This window comes from Cyanistes caeruleus, chromosome 3 (assembly GCF_971803275.1).
Source record: "Cyanistes caeruleus chromosome 3, bCyaCae1.hap1.1, whole genome shotgun sequence".
Lineage (NCBI taxonomy): Eukaryota > Metazoa > Chordata > Aves > Passeriformes > Paridae > Cyanistes > Cyanistes caeruleus.
Genome location: NC_141703.1, coordinates 90,421,938 through 90,442,172, shown reverse-complemented (window position 1 = coordinate 90,442,172; position 20,235 = coordinate 90,421,938). Strand labels below are relative to the sequence as shown.

The following is a 20,235-nucleotide window of genomic DNA, read 5'->3' as shown; positions in this document are numbered from 1 at the left end:
AAGTTTGGTATCTTTGACCTTTGTGTACAGGGTGGCAAGCTGAGGAGTTTGATCAGACAGCTTTTATAGTAGATTGGCAGTACTGCTAACCAATATCACACAAAAACACATCTGCTTTTCACATGGTTCAGACAGAATGTGGTTGTCAGTTGTCTTCACTCTGTTGGGGGCTTTTTCTGGGGTTTGGTTTGGTTTGGGTGGGAGGGGATGGGGGGTTTTGTTTCTTTTTTGTTGTTGTTAACAGGGTATTGTTTTGTTTGTTTTGTTTAGCTTTTTATTCTCACTCTTCTCCCACACAAGTATTTCTTCTGGCATTCTAAAATAGCTCCTGGGGACCAGACGTTTTTGGGCCTGGAGACCCTTCTCAGTTTCACCGCTCAAGTTGACCTGTTTGTTCTGCAGTAATTGTATTTTGATCAAGAGAAGGCAATAGATCTTATGGGTATGTAACTGTTAGTGCCCTGTGATATATGAGACCTAGTTTCTAGCTCTGGCTCCAGTGAACTCTTGTACATTTTTTATTAGTCAGTAACTGGATGAAGCACGTAAACAGGGATGCCAGTCTGAGTCTTCTCTCTCCCAAGTGAGTTTGTGTTGGAGTGACTATTCTCACTTAGCACTGGTAATTTACTCAATTTGCTTCAAACTGCCTTGGACTCAAGCAATACGTCCTGAATCAGGTCAATTTGTACAAAACAGCAAAGTGTAAAAATAATACAAACTAACATTGTGCTCTGAGAGCAGTCATGAAAAAAAAAAAATACCAGCTCCTGGAAATGCAGTGATCCCGTCTCATTCAGCCCCTCTGCTTGACAGAGCATCATTGCAAGCACACTTCTTGGTTTGGCTCTTTTAGATCTTGAGTTTGGTCTGTCTGTCCCAAGTTACTGTGCCTCTAGATTTAAAATCCTTTTCTTGACACCTGAAAATAACCAGCAAACCCATGCTGAGATTAAAAGTGAGGCAGCTTTTTCTCACCTGAAAAGACTTCCAGGGCTAAAACTTTTCCCAGTTGCACTGTGCTCTGCCAAAAACGTTTTTTCCAGATGCTGTTTTTCTAACCATGTGTTTAAATCAGTGGTATCAAGTATTTCCTTTTTGGCATGCAGGCTCTTTACCTAGGCATATAAATAAAAGTGCTGGAAGGCTCTCATTTTTGTGGCTGTCGGCTGCAGGTAGGTTTTCAAGATGGTGGGACATCCTGATTGAAACAGTGGAACAGTAGTTGTAGCTTAGTGATGGATAAAACATAGAGGAAAAATATCCTTAGAAATGCTTGGAAATGGTCTAGTGGAATATTTTATGTTTAAATTATGATGCACTGAACTTAAACTATTGCAGTGAACTTTCAGAGGACAGTACATGGATTCAGAAGTCAGAATGACAGTTTTCCTGCTCAGCATCTCAGTAAACTCTCCTGGAAGCCTTGGAGCTGATGCAGCCGGGGCTCCCAGATTCCTGCCTCTCCTGCCATTTTCTGAGCTGACCATTTTAAACATGGAAATTTCCAGACCCTGAACACATCATCACACTGGGTCCCAGTGATGTTGGCAATTCTAGAAGCACTGCTGTGTGATTTATGTTTGCTGCCCAGTGGCTTGATGCTTAACAGCAGCTGCAGGATGGACTGGATTCTGATGAATTTCCTACTTGAGGCTGGTCGGTGGTGGCTAGCAGCATTATAATCTCAGCCTTTTTCAGAATTTTCCGCATCCTCAGCCAGTGATCCTGGAGTGATCACTTTCTTTGGAAATAATACACTGCAGCCTGAAAAGATTCAGGTTGTAAATAATTTTGGGTTTCAAATCTCTTCCCAGGTTAAGAGAACTCATTTCTAGCAAAAGCTATCTGCCTTTTTCTGACGTGTCTGGTATGACCACAAATGGAAAAAAGATACCAGGTTTTATAAACCACTGGACCTGATCCAGTGCTGTGCTTAGTTTGGAAAGGATATAAACCTTTAACTTGCATGGTATGAAGTGCAGGCCCAAGGCTAATGTGAGAACGTGTGGCAGTGAGAACAAGCAGCACAGGCATTCGGAGCATTTTTGAGCCTGCCAAGTATTGATTGGTAACGGGAGGGAATGAGTGGAGAAGCATTTCAATTTGGCACCCATGTGTGATTCTGGTGCTGTCACAGTGAATTAGCAGGACTTTCTTTTCCCTGTAGTCCATCCCAGGCTTTTGTCATTGAAGTATCCCCTTTGCTCATATCAACTTGTTAAAAGACAAAGTGGAAAAAAACCCAAACAAATTCCCAGAACTTTTGCCCCCAAAAAGCCTGATTATGTTATGCTGCTATCCTCTGAATGGAGGCTGAACAGTACTAACGACTGTCACAGCATAAATGTTATAGGGGATTCGAGCTACAATTACTCATTTTGCACAGTCACTTAATCCACTAATGGGGAGAAATGGGACAACAGTTTAAGAAGGCAAGAGAACTGTCAGAGATTATTAAATCTGTTGGGATCATTTGGTTTAGTAGTCTGTCTTGACCCAAGTACATGCTTCAGCTAATGCAACAGACTTAATGCCTCCGGTAATTAGAGCAAGAAGAGATGGGTCATCATTAGCAACTAGAAATTCAGAGTTGTATTTCATCTGGAAGGCAGCATCTTCAACAGGGCTTATTTGTTGCCACTGCAGATCATCTGTGAGTCACAAGTGGTACATCGGACTGACTCATTTGTGTGATTTAGCAGAGGCTTTTTAATACATGCTCACTGTTCCGTATGAATAGTTTTTCTAAATAGTTGCCCAACAGAAAAAGACACAGTATTGGACAACCCTGTGCAGTTAATACCACTGCTCTTATTTACAAGATGTTGGTGATTTCTTCATTGTTGTGCAGTTCACAGTTCAGATTACTTTTGACTGTAGGTTTGAAATGTCTTTGTCATATCTGTGAAACTGAAGAGTGAAGAAAGGAAAGCCAAGCAAGCGTGGAAAGCATCAGTAATTGGCATCTTCAGAAGATACAAGAGCCAATCTAATACCATTCAAGGCATATATTCACAGAATACGTTTACAAGGGTTTCACAGATCCAAAATCATATTCAGTCCTGCATATTGCCAACAGCATGAAGGAAAATTATATACCACAGATTCAGTGTTTTTGCAGATACTAGGAAATTTCTAAATCCTCTTCAAAGAGAACTGATAAGTAAATGAACAAAGGAAATTAGCCACAATCTGAATTCCATTACAAGTTACTATGAAGTGGGAACTGAAATAATATAAATGGGGTGATGTAATATAGCTGAGTCATTTTGTATGATCTTACGCAGATCAGCAGGCAGTGAACTGTGACTTGAGAAGACCAAAGTATTGAAGTGTGGCTTGAAAATACTTGAGAGAAGCTGTATAAATCAATGGATTCTCATCAAGCAGAATTTGGGTGTCTGTGGCTGGCTAATTAGGTATGTGATGCTGAAAACCTCCTGGGACACCACCAAAGAGGGAAGGAAGGTTGCAGTGCTTCAGCAAGAACTGTCTGGAGAAATTGTTTCTCAAAAATATGCCCGGACTCCAGCAGGGGCTTAAGGCACTTCTAACAATCCCTAGAAAAGAAAGGGATTCAGAAGTGTCAAAAAGGTAGCCATTCTCAGTGTGGATGGGAATCTCTTTAAAAACAAGTATACTTGGGAGTTTAATTTGCCAAATTAATCAAGTTCAAAAGCTTTCAAGAGTGCTCAGGTCCATGATATCTGATGGACTGTGAGCTAACTAGAACTGAAGAGACCTTTTGTGGTTTTGTTTTCACATGGTTGCCTGGCTTCAGTAGAGTGCTTTTTATCTCCATGAAGCTGTTGTGAGCTTTCCACAAAAGAGTGGGTCTTCTGGTCCAACCTCCCTGCTCAAGCAGGGTCATCCCAGAGCACATGGCACGGGATTGCATACAGTTGTGGATTGTTTCCAGTGAGGGAGACTCCACAACCTCTCTGGGAAACCTGTTCCAGGGCTTGATCAGTCCCACATTTAAGAAGTTCTTTCTCATACTTAGGTGGAACTTCCTGTGCATCAGTTTCTGTCCATTGTCTCTTGTCCTGATGCTTGAAACCACTGAGAAGAGCCTGGCTTCATCCTCTTGATGCCTTCCTTCTTTCCCTCTGTGTTTCTTGAAGAGAGAGGAAAAAGAAATAGCCATTCTTCACTCCCTCTTGCTGGTGTGCCTGGGGAATTAAGTTGTAGGCTCAGAGGAAATATTTTCTCAGGAGATTGTGTTTATCAGCCTTTAGAGCTTGGATCCATCTCAGATTTTCTCCACCTTAGTCTTACTTTATACAATACTGTCATGGTAGAAGGTTTCTGAGGAGGACCAGTCTGATGGAGGTTTCTCTGCAGTAACAGTATTTCAGCTCAGTAGACTTCACTGGAGAAGCCTGCATTCTTCCCACTTTGTGTCTACATCCTCTTTTATCCACACAGATGTTCCAATTTCTGCACTGTCCTTTCTCTTTACTCTTTCCTTCTGATGCAGGTTTTTCCCACAGTAACATCCCCTCTTCACACATGGTCATATGCCTCTACTTTTCTGCTGCGTTCTCTGCTATCTGGTCCTCATGTGACAAACACAAGTTCTTGCGAGGTCAAGACAGGCTGCTGCCTCCCATACCACTCTAATCTGTATTTTGCTGGTGGTGTAAAGGCCTTTATCAGCTGTGGTATCTACTGTCAGCCAAATAGCACTCTTCCCATCCTGTAAGTAGAGTAATATGTGGTAATGGATTGGTTGGAAATAATGGATGTATTATAATAATAAAGATTATGAATATAAGGTATGTTATTATATAAAAGAAAAATGACCAAAAGCACTTCATCTCTGCCAGCACCATGTGTCTGGACAGCTGTTGTGAGGAGAGACCTTATAGGTGCAAGAAAGAGAGACCCTTTATCTCTCCTTGCTTCATAATATATGTCTGAGGTTCAGAGTATTAAAGTAGTGTGTGGTGGTGTCAAGAGTGTTAAGGAAGTTGTCTGCTGTATGTGCTGTCTGAGGGGGCACAAGAGACTTAATGCTTTAGGGACATGCTTTTATTGGAATCTGACCATTTAAAAGGCTAATTCTCCTCTCCTGTACACTCTGCTTGGATATAATCCCATCCAACCTTCGCCTACAAGTTCCATTCCAATCTATAGTTCCCCTTGCCTTCTTTCAGATCCTGCCTTTTATCTGGCTTCCCCAGCAGAGCTCCCATAAACTGCTGGTCCCTCAGAGGAAAGGTAGCCAGTAAGTCTTGAAGTGAGCAAGAATGTGGTGTGAGTCCCTAAACACTGGGGAACCAAGACAATCCTTTTCAGTGCCCAACTCTACTGGAAGCTGGTTTAGGAAGTAAATGCCTACATGTCTTTGTGAAGGAGTCCTCGAGTCTCTCAGCAAAAAGACAATGGCAGCTGTCTGGCAGGGAAAGGTTTGCTTTGTAGGTGCTGGGGAAGTGGATGTCCTGCAGGTATTTGTGCTCCAGTTAATTACTTAAATTAATGTACTTCATATTTGACTTAATGAAGAACATAATGAAGGATAACTAGGAATAACAGTGCCCGTCCTGAGGTAGCACCCAGTGCCCACCCAAGTGCTGCCTTTTGCCAGCTGCTATAGAGGCAGTAAATTAGTCAAGGGATGCCAAAGTTCATTTTCCAGGGGAAATAGTGATTTTACTCGAAAGTGGAGTGTGCTTTCCTTAATAAGGAATGCTTAGCAGCATGGGATCTCATCTCTGTCACTCCCTTCCATGTGCTGATGTACGTTTCTTTCTAAAAGCCACCAAGCTTCACTGGATCAATGAGGCCTGATCAATTGTTTTTGCCTCTGAATCATCCATATGGGGTTGTTAGCTGAGCTGCTGGCAGAAAATGAGAGGCAGCTTTCTGTCTGTTTACTGTAAAGAAAGCGAAGCAAGCTACAGGAGGGGACAGCCTGCACAATATTTACTGTCAATACAGCCGGAGAGACAGAAGAGATATAAGGAGAGGAGAGGGGAGCAGGGGCTGCAGGCTGCAACCCCAGTGAATGATCTGAGTGTAAAAAAACCCATGCATTTTCAGATGGAAAGAGAGTGGATTAGTCAACAAGGAATAACTGAGAGCATTTAAGAAAGGGCGTAGTGAAAGTCTAGCGGGGCAGGGACGTACTAGTGGCATGCCGAGTAATAATGCTCTGCATGAATGTACTGAGGCTGCACTGCAATCTGGAAAACACTTCCAAATCTGGCCTGAGACAGAGCAGTTGCTGGGATATTCTTGTGTATGCCTGCATGCAAGATCCACCATTTAAAAGTAATAAGAGGAACAATAACAATTGAACTTGGAGAATATTTGGAGCTAGTTTTCTGAATGAGCTGGATGTCACTTGGATCTTAGCTCAAACCAGAAAAAGAAACTTATTAAAAATAGGCATACTTGCTTGCTTCTCTCTCCTCTTATTCATCCACAGAGGTATTAGGTGACCTGAGCTTCAAAGGGCAAGAAGGCTCTGAGCAGCTCTCTCTGAGTGTTCCTCTACTTCCAGAGGCAGGTGAACGAGTGAAGAGTGAATTCACACTTTAAAGAGCAGCGAAGACCATCTTGCCATGAAACCATTCACAGATGAAGATGTAGAAATCTACATCCAGAGCAAGGTAAGACTTTATCTGACCAGATTTTCTGTCTCCCACACTAGGTGTTGATTCTGAAGGGTGCCAAATTTGACAGTTAGTTGCTCGCCTGCTGTCTTCATTTCTGAGACAAGATTGGGTGAAGTTTCATGAGAACTGCATTTCTAATGAGATTTCTAGGTTTCTGTTGCAGAATCTTATCTGCTGGTAGCCTAATTTTTCAAAGTGCTTGTCCTCTTCTTCTAGGTATCCTGAATTTTTATTCCTGATCTGGAATTCCAGATGTTAAGACTAGCTGTAATTGCCAGCATTTAAATCTAAGGAAAGGTCCTTGCCTCTCTCCCTGTCAGGTGGTCTTGGCTTGACCAAACCAAGACCAACACCAGGCATTGCCTCTGAGAAAGATTCATGTAGGAACTGCAGAGACAGACCGATATTGTTAGAATTCAGTCATCAGTCTGTCACCTCAGCTAAGGATACTTCTCTATATACCATGATTAAAATAACATGTCTCATTAGCACATGCAGACTGGAATCTCATTTTCTATTTTATAAGATACTCCAGCACTCAATTTTTCCCCCATTATGAAATGAAATAAAACAGAATAAAATCCTCTATGAAACAGTACTATTTAATAAAAGCTCTGAGTGGGCCATAACATTTTGTAAAGCTAACATGTTTCATGACAGTACTTAGCTAGATCCTGTTTTATACTCTACTTTTCCTAACAAAATGTAAGATACCAAAGTGACAAATAAGTTCAAAATCAGAAAGTGTAAGGTTTTATTTTCTGTAAAGGATCACATATTCTACTACAATGAAAGGGCTGGTAAGAAAGGTTTGTTTTCTCTATGGGAATGTTTTGGTGGCAAGTATGGAAGTTCCCATAGAAATATACCTTCTTCAGGAGTGCAGTGTGGTGCACAGGAAAATCATTCCATGAGAATCTGTTCAGTGAGCTATAACAGCAACACTTCTCTGAAGTTTTAAAAAGCAGAGCTACAAAGGGAACAGAGGGAAGCCATGAACAGGAAGATGCTCATATGACAGCCATAAGTATAGGGAACAGAAGCAGACTGTAGTTAAGTGAGGCTCATAGTTGCCAATATTTTAGGTTATACTGAAAGTCTGTTTTCCAGCAGCCCTCCAGCTCTGATGGATTCTTAGTTTCTGCCTGCTCCTGAGTCTCTTGTCCAAGTGATGCTGCCTAACCTTCAGGCAGTTCAGCTTGTCAAATATTGCCTGGTTTTGGAAATAGGTCAACCACCTAGTGCAGCGAATCTCTATAATACCAGAGATTTCATCCTTAAGCCACTCATCAGAGGAAAAATTGGAATGCAAATGAAGTAGATGTGGCTGGCTAAATAAGAGAAAACCCAAATCTTCCTAACAGTTCCTAATAAGTCCCAATTCTGCTTCCTTTCCCCTTAATAAAATCTTAATTGACCTTGTTATTCAGGTTTTGTGCATTTGTTTTGGCACAATTCCTCAAGTTAAGACCTGGTAAGGAGAATGCTAGTAAATCACAGAAATGTCTGTCCAGCAAAGGCTTTACAATGTCTCTTCTCCCAATGTGTCTGTGCTGGTACTAGAAGTATCTGAGGTAAAATGCCTTGACTCCTCAGGCTCACATTCTGTTTTCTGATTTTTTGCCCTCCTTCTGTAGGAAGATTATATTTTCCAACAGGATGATTAGGGAGCTAATTATGGTTAGCTAATTATAGTGAGCACCCTCTGTCAGTCACATGCTCATTGTTCTTTTATCCCTGATCCAGTGATGGGGAGTACACATTGAAAGAGGTGTTTAGTGGCACTCCCTCAACTGTTTTTTTGAGTGTGTACTCTTATAAAGAATTCATGACAACTGCTGTAGCCTAGCCAGTAGGTGATGAAGGCAAAATTAAATGAGGCCAGGCTGGGTTGAATGGATTCTCCCTGAATACTGGAGGTGGCAAAAAATGTTTCCAGCAGGTGTCCCTTAGAGAGAACAGAGCATGAGCAATGCATACAGAGAGCACTCTAGGTCTCTGTTTGGGCTGTGAGATTGTATACTTTTATACTTTTCAGTTTTAAAAAATCTGGTTTTTTGCCTAAAAGCTCTTGGAGATGGACAAATTTCTCTACCACTCACCATTTGTTTGCTGGAGAAATCATTAGGTATCTTGTTGAGCAAGACAAGCTTATGGGACTGTTATAAGGAGTTGCTCTGGATGAACAAAAATAAGGTGGAGAAAATAGATACAGTATAGATACAGATGGAGAAGTGCCATAAATGAAAGCTGAGATGAAGAGGTGAAAATTAACATGGCCTAAAATATTTCAGTGGTTTTTGTTTTGTTTTGTTTTTTTAAAGTACATGTAAGTAGCTAAAACTGCTCTTAGAGAAAAGGATGAATTGGAATGAGGAGGAGGGTGAATTACTAGGGAAATTAAAGGGCATTATATAAACATAAAGGACTCATGGTGTTAAGATAGCAAAGAAACAGGATGTCAAGGGTGGATGAGAACCCAGTGAAGGGAATATGGTGCTGCTGTCTGAGGTATTTCCCACTTCCAAAAGCTATTCAGGCTTAGTAAAAGTAGCTAACTTTGTCTGCGGGAGGAAGGTATTCAAACTCTGCTCATCTTCGAGTTCAGTATTAGTCAGTTGCCATTCATTGGTTGTGAGGCAAGCACTAGTCCACTTTAGTCCATTGAATGGTCCCTTGTTGTGAAGAGGTGAATCTATTTGTCCCCTTCCAGGGCCTGGGGACACATTTCAACACACTCGAGTGGTTTTGGCTGATAGTTCAACATTTGACATTAAGGCTTCCAAAAGGACTTTTAAAGAAGTACTTGTCAATGATATTTTTTAAAAGAGAAAAGATGTTTAGATGCTGAAGAAGATGCTGAGTAAACAGGACAGGAATTTTAGAAAGCCATAGACTGGTTTGAGTTGGAAGGCACCTTTAAAGATCATATAGTGCAGTTTCCCTGCTGTGGACTGTAACACCTTCCACTAGATGAGGGCTGAAAGCCCCTTCCAGCCTGGCCTTGAACACTTCCAGGGATGTGGCATCCACAGCTTCTCCGGGCAACCTGTGCCTCACCACCCTCACAGTACAGAATTTTTTACTTAGGTTTTTGCTTCCTTTTGGTCTTTGATAATAACAAAAGACTGTAACACTTAATGTTTGATGTGGCAATTATACTTTCTCATTCACTTTAGCCAAGTGATGAACTCTGTTTCTGAGTTTTTTTCTTTCTTGCCTGCAAGTATTAAGATTTAGTAGAATATGGTAAGGAAAAAGAAGAATCAAGAAAAAAAGCAAAAGCTGCGACCAAATGAGACAAAGCATCCAAATGATCCAAAAAAAGAGCAGTAAATAGTCTTAATATTTCACTCTGCTTAAGTAATTCTGGTTTTCTTCAGAAAACTCTGAATCTCCTTCTTCAGATTGTGACAGTACCCTTATGTTCCCTTCATTTGTACTCAGGTTCATCTTATATTTTTCTGAGTTGTTTAGCTCTCACCTCAGTCCTTCCAAGACTCAGACATTTCACTGAAATAATTTTCAATAATTCATTATATTACTACTTCTTGAATTGAAGAACTACTCTTTAAGCCACACAAACACCTAGTTCCCAATGAGACCAGCTTTGGAAAGATGCTTTCATGCTGTCTAGGAGGAGAATCTCATCTGTACTTCAGCCATAAAGACAGTGTGGATACTTTCAGTGTATAAGGCGGGCATCTAAATGATGCCACATACATCTACCACCTGACTAATGGACAGATCTGTGACTCTTGATGTCCTGTCAGTTCTTGGAATGAAACATATCCTGGCTTTGAGAATGGCTACCATATGCAGGGGAGTAACTGGTATTCTACATCCAATGGATAAAGAATTGAGACTGTAGCTGTAGTTGATAACAAATATATCTGTGTAATGAACTTCTTTCCTTCCATCCAATGGTGTTGACATGGAAATATCAATTAATGCTCAATAGTCTTGAATATTGATCCTTTGGTGTTCACAGCTCTGTCTCACGGCAAATTGATTGCAATAAACAGGGAACAGTTTTTATTCCCAGTGCACCACAGGCACAATGTTTCAGGATGCTTTCAGCTGATTTGTCTGATTCCCACTGGAGACAGACTGCAATTACCTGTAACATGAAGTGTCTTTCCTGGAACTGACAGGTGGAACGGCGGCATTACCTGGTTTCCAAAGCAGTGGAGGAGGTGCAGAAAATCATCCAGCAGCTGACTGCAGAAATCAGCTACAAGGCTGTGCGATTCCAGGCTATCTCCAACTCTGGCATTCACAATGAGAACATTAAGGTATGAACAAGAGCTCTAATGCACTCTCTGGCAGCCTTTAGGTAACCAGCAAGTGATTTCTCCATTATGTAAGAGTTTGTATGGGCAGGTAGCTCAGCCAAAACACCACAGACAACGTGTTGATACTTCCCTGTGGAGTTCTAGTGACTCACTCATGGACATCTCACAACCAGAGTAGCATCAAAGAGAGATGGGTAAATCAGGCAGAGCCTCTTCTTACAGCTGCTGTGTGTACAAAGAGCATCTATTGCCAGAGCTGTCAATCCACAAGCAGAAGCCAAAGCTCTTTGGGAGACAGAAAGTAAAACTTATGCAGCAGTAACATAAGAAAAAATGTTCATGCTTTCATGAGGTATGACTCATATTTTTCACAGGTGGAAAAACTGTCAACTCACTAAAAAAAAAAAAAGAAAGAAAAATTAAAAGTCCTTCATCTGCTATGAACATTAGAAAGCTCCTTCTGAAAAATACATTTTTCCTTGTCATGGATTGGAGTTTCTTTTTTAGTGGGAGGAGGGAAATGCCTCCCCATTTTAGACCTTCAGACATGAAAATAATAATGCCCTGTCCCAGCTGTGACAGAAGAAAGCTGCCTATTCTTGTGACTCCGTTACGCAAAAGTAACTAGTAAAGACACAAGAAACAATCACAGCAATGACAACTTCAGATGAAAACAACCTTTTTCATCTTATCTGAAGTAGTTGAAATATTAATGTCAACCATTTTACTAAATTTAATAAACAGCCATTCACGCATCAAGACACAGCAAATACGTAAAAGCATGAGACAACTTTTGCAGCTCTCCAGGACTGAAAGGGAAAAAGTCTTTGTATGAAGCTGCTGGAAAGGTATGGAGGTGGAGGCAAAATATAATCATCCAGTCTGAAACGTGGCTATTGCCCTGGGGACAAAGACATTCAGATTCATAGCTTTTCTGGAATTTTGTGTATCCCAGAGCATGCAGTCTTGTCAATAAGTATGGCCACAGTGACGTAAAACAGTGCCACATTCTGGTCCATGAGTTCCTCAGTGCCAGTCTGCCAGCCACCTCTTGTGCTGGAACAAACCTGCTTGGCTAATGAGGTCTGACAGGACCAGGGTCAGGGTAAAATTGCTGCTCTGGAAAGCAAAGCAGTACAAAACCACCAAGGCAATCTATTATGAGCAGTAACTTGGTGTTATAGCATGCAGATCTGAACAAATTCTGCTTGAAAGAAATCCTCAAAATCAAGTTCCTTAAAAGTGGTAGATCTGTTGTTCATGCTTAACTGAGCCCAGTGTTACAAATCCGTGGAAGTAACACTAGGAGAATCTGGCTAACTATGTATGGGGGGCAGCAAAGAATGGGTTGATGAGAAATTATTTTGGTTTGGGCTGTCTACTTCCAAAAAATTGGAAACTTAATACCATTGCTGACATACTTCAACATAGAGGAGACTTGTGTCCAGGGAAGGTCAATGTATTCATTATTCTGTGTTTAATTTCACAACATCTTCTTTTTCTGTCAAATCTAGTTAAATCTACAGTGACTTTTCAGAACTTTCAGCTTCTGGCTAAAAGGAATCAATTCAACATGGTGAGAGATTTAGATTTGTTGAGAAGCCTCAAGATCCCTTCTAAACATGAAGGGCTGAGTGGAGAATAGTTAAGAAAAGTCTTTAGGTATTCAGTGCTTTCCTGTGACCTATGTAACAAAAAGTCACGCTTTAATGAAACACCTGAATTAAAATTCAGATGAACAAAACCGATAATTTAATTTTTAAAAGTTCTAAGTGTTTGTTTTTGTTGTGGCCCACCATTTTTGGAACTGTCAACTGTGCAGGGCTGATGCAAAGCTGTGGAGGCTCCAGTAAAGTTATAATGAAGAAGTCCAGACTAATCACTGGTACTGCACTGCCCAATGGCATTGCCAAGTGTTTAATCAAGGTGGGGGTAATGGGGGGTCTTCCTTTAACAAATTCCAAGCATCCAAGGAAGCTTGCAGCTTTGCTCTGTGAATGAATGACCTAGCACGTGCTTTCTCTCTGTTCTGTGTATCTCTTGTCTTCCTTTCTGCCTCTCTCAGGATCAGCCAGCTTTACTGGCCAAGTGGTCAGCTATGCTTCGGAGGAAGCGCCCATTCCACCCATCCATCCAGGTACAAAGCCTTCCTGGTGCCTGACAATCCCTGTGCTTGTTTCCTCCTCACACACCCTCTTCTCCAGACAATTTCACCCACCAAACTGATCCTTCCATGACTGTTTTGTCCACTGCACATGAGACTTGCTTTTTTTTTTTCCTCCTCAAAGCATAATTATTTTCTTTCTAACCTCATGTTTCTACCTCCCCTGAACAGCCTGGCCAGATTCACAGGAATGAGGTTGTATTTGATTTTCCCAGCATACTCTAGACAGGATTTTAATACAGCAGAACTGGCCACAAGTTACACCCCCCAGAACTGGAGACTCTTGCTTGAGCCTGTGACTTCCTGGGGCCCATGGCCTGCACATAGTGTGTGAGACCATTGTGTGACAGAGCAGAGGAGTGGGACTGGGATTTGTTTAGGCCAAGAAGACACCAACTTGCCAGCTTTACAGTGCTATTCCCAGCCTTGTGTATCCTGTTTTTTTCTGGAAAGCCCCAGGTGGAGGACCCTTGTGACTTGGATTTGCAGGCACTCACACAACATAACATGTGCAGCTCTTCCCTTTGCAATCTCTTGGGTGCCAGTGCATACAAGACAACATTTTGGTATGGGGGGGAATGGTTGTGTACCTGCAAATGTGGCTGAGGCAGTGAGAGGAGCAGTAACTGCAGGACAGCCATTGTATTTTTTCCTCATGGAGCTCTTGTTTCTGAGCTGTCCACAGGATTTCTCAGCCCCACTAAACCTGATGTGTGCAGGTCAGCTTGATCTGCAGCGTTATCCTTTCAGCATGCTTCTGCCTTTATATTTGACAAAAGAGCAGCTTCCTGGTGTTTTCTTTGCTATTTCTGTGCTTCTGGCTGGCCATCTTTTGTTTTCCAAATCTTCTGCCAGGGAGCACAGAAGACCAGCTGCTCCCTGTGAGAGAGAGAGAGAGAGAGACAGGAGGTGAGCATAGTAAGGCAGCCCCTGCCCTATGGTCCCTGAGTGAGACAGACACAAGGAGGGGAGCTGGGTCAGCCAAGAGCGGATCATCAGGAAAGTCTGCTGATAAGTTAGGTCTGAGGTCAAGCCAGTCCCCCACTCACTGGAGCCCAGGGCTAACCTGAAATGGGGGTCCCAGACCCATGGGCAAGAAGGTGTGGGTAGAAGTCCCAGAAAGGCTGCTTAGGGACAATAAAGCCTGTTAGTGCCCTCAGGGTCCTGGCACCTTTGTGGTCACACTTTAAATCAGCTGAGCTGAGCTGAGGAAGGCTACCAGAGGGTTTTGGATTATTACAGGAGAGTGACAAGCGTGTTTGTTCACCATGGATGTAACCACCTCACGGCAGTGGCTGTCACTTCACATGTGCTCATGCAGCAGTTTCACCTTACTTATGCCAGGGTAAGTTAGGCTTGGTACAAAGTGGACTTGAAAAGCTCCTAAGCCAACATGGTAAAATCCTGAAGCAATTTGAACACACCTTCTGGCGCCACAACTGCCTGATACTTCCAAAGTAGCACTTGGACATGTCTGGCTATGCCCTGGGCCAGACAGATGATGTTTTGTGGTATTTGAGTCACTTCATTCTTTTCTTGCAGATAGTGTCTCAGAACTGGTTTTTATTGGAAAACGGTTGTTCCCCAAGTGAGGCAAATTAACTGGCTTGCAAACAAGCCTGTTTAAGGCTTCCTTGTCCATTGGTTGCTGCCTCCACCCTTACACTGTTTCTGTCATGTTCATCAGGAGATGTAGTTCCATACATTACATCTGGCCAAGACCTGGACTTATTTCTGAGGGTGACACTGCCTCTGTAGGCTCAGGCACGTCACTTGCCTTGTGTCTCTGTCCCTTTAAAGGCCAGTCAAACAGGGTGAAATGCTTGTAAAATTAATGGGCCATAGCCTTATTTTGCTAATGTCTGTAGTGGACTTTGAAAGAGATCAGAAAGATGTGCTTTCTGCCATAGTTATTACTAGTATTGAACTCTGGGCTTATGTCAAGTAACAATTCTGAGATAATAACTAGCACTATTTGGGTTTCCCCTGGCTGGATCTCAGAACATATTCTCTCATGCCTTCCTGCTCCTTGGAAGCTGCTGGTTATTACATCTCAATTCTGCAATTGCGGACTAGAAATAACAAGAAAAGCGGGAAAGCATGGCAGGTGTGGTGGCAAATCAGCCAGTGAGCTCTTATCTTCTAAGAGCTTCACACCAGACACCTTCTAAGACAATTTCCTTTTAATCTGCATGCCTCCAAGGTAATCCTTAGGCAGGTCCTGGCTGTGTTCAGTTAGTCCCATCATAACATGGTTTTCCCTTCTTTTCAAAGCCCCCACTTTTACCTAGTGCTTCCTCAACCCTCTTTTCCTTACTTTAGCTCACGGATCTGCCCTTGTCTCCTCTCAATCTCTCTGAACTCTCCTAGGTCTTAGCACCCAGCCAGTTCCTCATCACAGTTCCTCTGCGTGGCCTGACGGGTTACAGGGAATGCCAGGTACGGCACTGGCGCTATTACACCGTGAATGGAGCCAAGCTCCTCTCCTCCGTGCGGGACCCTGAGGAACTGCATCAGTGGCTGGAGGTGGAGCAGTTCTCAAAAAGCCTTCAGCAGTGGCACGAAGAGGACGTGAACATCGAAGGTGATCTGGTTCCAGCCAAAGTCCTTATCGTCTTCCGGGAGCTGGTGGAGAAGTCCATTGTCTCCTGTAACCTCTCCAGTGAGTTTGGTGGGGACAGGTGAAAGGGAAACCATCACACACACAAAGTGTTTGGTTTGCGTGGTCAGGAGCCAAGCAAAACCCTCCAAAACCAGGAAGCCTTCAAGCAATTGCAGTGATGTACACAGACCTGCACTGAAGATAGAATTCAGTAGTTCTTGGGCTCTTTGTACCCAACATGTTACTCCTTTCTTAGGAATTTGGGTACAGTCTCCAGCAACATCACCATCACAGTTCAACTAAGAGGCAGCCCAGATTTTTAGAACATTTAGGAGTTTATTTGGGGAAAAAAAAATCTTTCTCTACTACAGCACCTGCAATATATTTAGATTATCAAGGAAGGTAGTATAGGAAAATTGGATACAGGAAAGAAGCGTAAGTCTGAGAAGAATGTGTTTGAAGATATTTATATGGCAGATAATGCTCTGGGGAAACCTTTGCTGCCCACAGCTTTCCAGTATGGGATGGTGGGAACCAAGTAGAAGGACTTCTATTGAAGCAAAGTATGTTGGACAAGTGCTCTTTTCCCCAGTGTCCAGGCTATTCATGTGGTGCCTCTTCCTATAGCATGTTTCCAGGATGACCTTACTCATCAGTAGCCTAATGAGACTTCTGTATTTCAGAGCAATAGAAGCTATTTCCACTCATCTGATAGCACTCTGAATTGTAGTCACAGGAAAAAAGAAAGTTAAAGTCAAGCTCTGCTAGATAATGGTATTTTTTTCAGGAAATACTTGTTATCATTGGAGTGGAAAGGTGGATAGGAATGAAATTTCACCACTGAGGCTCACAAGAAACACCAGCTGGAATAGGCTTGCTTCTGAGACTTTACTGATATGGAAGTTGTTATGTTGGGCAGCAGCCACATCAAGTTATTGAGTGAAAGTTGAGTGTTTCAGGAAAGGTACTTGCAAGGACCCCACAGAGTGATGTTTGGGTTGATGATTCTGATGCCTTTTTTCTAAGGTCTGCTGGGAGGAGATGAGCTAAGATGAAATAAGGAGAAGCAATTACCATTTTGTTTGTTTCTGTGAAGAATGGACTTCCTTCATCCCACTCCCAAAGTTACACAAAAACTTCACTGATTTCTTTGCTTCCCTGTTTTTTAATTCTTCCAGCACCAGAAAAATCATTTTTTGAGGTGTCTCACTTTTTATTAGTGGAAAAATAGGTATAAGCATTGCAATGCTTTTGGAAATGCCATGAACATGTTTACATGCTGACACAAGTGGTTGCTCTAACACTTTTCAGCTGCTAGGGATCCTTATTGGGAGCTTGGGAACAGAACAGTTCCTGCTTTGATGCCAGGCTTGGCTCAGCAGGGAAATAACACATAGATTTTCTGAGGTTTATGAAGTTCTGGTTGGGATGGACTCTACTCTTTGCAAGGTAATTCAGCCCATGAGTTGCTCCCTAGCCCATGCCATCAAAATGAGGTGGGATAACACACTGCTCTTTAAACTGCTTATGTTCATCTGCTCAGGCTTTCACTTCAGTGGGTTAGAGGATGAACACACAATTGGCTCAGATGGCAGAGCTGAAGGGACAGTGATCCTGCCAGAGTGACTGGGACAGAAGCTTCTTCCATGAACTCAACGTGACCAACAGGAAACATCCCACAAAATCTATATAGTTGCAGCTTTCTTTCCTTTCTGTACTCTTACATCGTGTTGTTCCTGGAGACAAGCCACTCTACTTTCACACTCGGGGAACTTCTTTCCTCCAAATTACTTTGGAACTAACTCTTCTTAACACTCAGCACTTGCAGTGATGTAGCAGTTAGTATTTTCTGTGTGACTACTGTGCATAACAGACTGTAAATTCGGATATTGTCTTCTGTGCAAGTGCATCTCCAGAAACAAACCTTAAAGATACTGCACAAAACATTCTGAATGACTGGCAGTGGTGTGATCTGACAAGGGTCTCATCTCAGGTCCTCTGAAGGAAGAAGAATATCTTTACATAGGAAGTGTTCATCTGGTCCTCTCCAATATGCAGTGATCTCCTTGCAGTGTACCATTAGAAATGTTAGGTTGCACCGCTTGTCTGGCTCTATTTTTAAGAAGCTGATCCTAGGGTTTAAGAGGACCCACAAACAAAAAAAAAAAAAAAACCAACCCAAAAAAAAAAAAAAAAAACAGCATGATAATTGAGTGTAAAGTTAAGAACTTGGTTCTTTCATCTTCCTGTTCTCATTCCTCAGGACTTATATAGATTCAGGTTTTTCTTATACTATTGCTTGGCTTGTGGAAAAGGACTTTTTTAGCTATATTTTCTTCTCTTGTTGCTCTTTCACAGGTAAAGTGACAGTGCTGGAGAGCTTCAGCTCAGTGGTCCGGGTGGCTGTGGAGACATCAGAATCACAGGTTGAGGTGGAGCTGGTCCCTGCTGTGGAGATTCCAACTTGCTGGCCTGAGAAAGCCCGGTGGCCTCGTTGCCTTAAGCGTTGGCCTTCTCGGGAAAAAGTGCAATGCATCAAGGTAAACAGTACAAAGTACACCCTTAACTCTGGGATGGAATTTACCTCTCAGGTGTCTGACAGTGTTTTCCCAAGGGAAGAACTGCATGGTGATGGCAGTAAGGTTAGAAGATGTGTTCTCTAAAGAGAGAAGCAATGTTTCAAAATATTCTGTCAGATTTTATTTGGATTTTTTCCCCCCGCTTACAGTGGTGAATTCTATAGAAAAAATTTGAGTTAACCTTTTATTGCGTGAGTCTCTAGCAAACAGTTCTGCCTGCATCACACAGCTCTAAGGGGCATCATTTGTGTTCTGCCTCATGTGGGACTTCAGCAAATGGACTGCTGTCTTGCAATTTTCCTTCCAGCTCAATCCCATCTTTCCCTACAACATCCACAGCTGGATTCTGGCACTTCACCTCAGCCAGAGCTCAGATCAGCTCTCAGAGAGTTATAGCTTGAATTCCTCACTATGTCTTTGTTCCCTGGTGACATTCAAGAAAAGGCTTTGTGGTTACTGCTGCTGTGAACAAAAATTTTTTCACATTTGAAAAACAGTTAGAGAAGAAATCTGTCAGTAGTACATCTGCCATATTCCTGCAGATCCCATTCCACCTTCCAGTCCTGCTCCCCACTTATGCACAACCTCCTTCTCCAGAGCAAAGTGCCTACAGAGCTGCACCTCTGCTGTAGTGGCAATGCTGGTGCTGTGCCTGATGGCTCTAGAACAGGATATCCCTGCAGTAACTGATACCATCACACAAGGAAACAATGCAAAATGCTTGTTTATTCAACAAAGCATTAAGATGGGAGCACGCCTCATGTTTGCTGCCTCTGCTAACCCTGTTTAGAATAGGCTTCAAGAGATGTCACACATGCTTTTGTAACCTCTCTCTGCACTTCTGGGACAAGTTTGCCTCTGATCTGCTGTCACACTTCCCCTGTTGTTCCACAGTCGCTGGGTTTCGACCTCCTGGCCCGCTCTAACTATCACTGGCAGCTGTGTTTCTCCCGTGCTGAGCACATCCTCATGGAGGGACTTGATGAAGATGGTGGTTGTCGCATGAAGTGCTTCAGGGTCATGAGGCAGATGAAGGAAGATGTCTGGTGTGCTGGAAATAAGCCTGTCATCACAGCTTATCACCTTCAGGTAGGCATCACCCTGATATCCAGTAGTGTCAGAATGTTGTGGTGTAAATCAGTGTGGCATCTGTGTAACTTCTGAGGTAACTGTCAAATCTGCTGTACCTTTTCATTGCTTTATGGTGGCAAGGAGTTCACTAAATATGTGTTCCAAACTTCAATAAGAAACTAAGGCCTGTAGGAATATTATGATTGCAGCAACACAGAGTCGAGGCCCCTGCTCTGTTTTGACTTCACATTGTACTGTTGTCTGTAATTGCATACTTACTTCCTGCTTCTTCATTATCCTAGCCATCTGTATCCATCTGTCTCTCTGCTGGAAGATGGTGCTTTTTTCCTTTGTGGATATGCACCAAACAAAACTATCTTAGGTGAACATTATTAATGAGTTAGGTGCAAACTACAGTTCTGGTGATGTTTCACCTGGGTTAGGAAGGGAAGAAAAAGTTAAAGGGGTGATGGCATCCTCCCTGAACCTATTTCAGGGTTCAAGATGGTTTCAAACAAGATTTGTGAAGAAGAGAGAGAAGACTCTGCTATGACTGTGTCCCCATATCTGACAGCTGCAGACACTGATGGGCCACAGGCAGCACCATTTGTTAGATTATAGATTAAAATTCCTATTTTCTGGGACTTCATTCTCCTGGAGTTGCCGGGGAGAGGCTGTACTTTTCCCACCTTGAATCCTCAAGCCATTAGGTTCCTACAGTAGTTACTGATCTTTTGGTGGCCAAAACCAGATGCAATGCTAAGATTTCTCCTGAAGAAAAAGCTGGTGACCATCAAATGCTGTTACAGTCATGGCACTACTCTAAGTAAAGATGGAGTAAAAAAAATTAAAATTGATGAGGCTGATTATAGCTTAGCTGAATGCAAAACTTCAGTGC

The 20,235-nt window shown here is 42.5% G+C and overlaps 1 protein-coding gene across 3 annotated transcripts in view; it reads left to right on the top strand.

Moving 5' to 3' along the window:
- Nucleotides 1–20,235, top strand: part of MAB21L3 (mab-21 like 3) — a 34,614-nt gene that overhangs the window by 9,476 nt on the left and 4,903 nt on the right. The window contains exons 2-7 of one of the 3 annotated variants that reach the window (XM_023941007.2): nucleotides 6,512–6,620; nucleotides 10,781–10,921; nucleotides 12,987–13,058; nucleotides 15,456–15,747; nucleotides 18,046–18,227; nucleotides 19,161–19,355. In XM_023941007.2, coding sequence (XP_023796775.2) covers nucleotides 6,573–6,620; nucleotides 10,781–10,921; nucleotides 12,987–13,058; nucleotides 15,456–15,747; nucleotides 18,046–18,227; nucleotides 19,161–19,355 — 930 coding nt within the window. In that variant the 5' untranslated portion in view covers nucleotides 6,512–6,572. Of the gene's footprint in view, nucleotides 1–6,436; nucleotides 6,621–10,780; nucleotides 10,922–12,986; nucleotides 13,059–15,455; nucleotides 15,748–18,045; nucleotides 18,228–19,160; nucleotides 19,356–20,235 lie in introns of all 3 variants that reach the window. The other 2 variants (XM_086882821.1, XM_086882822.1) reach the window with 2 other exon arrangements.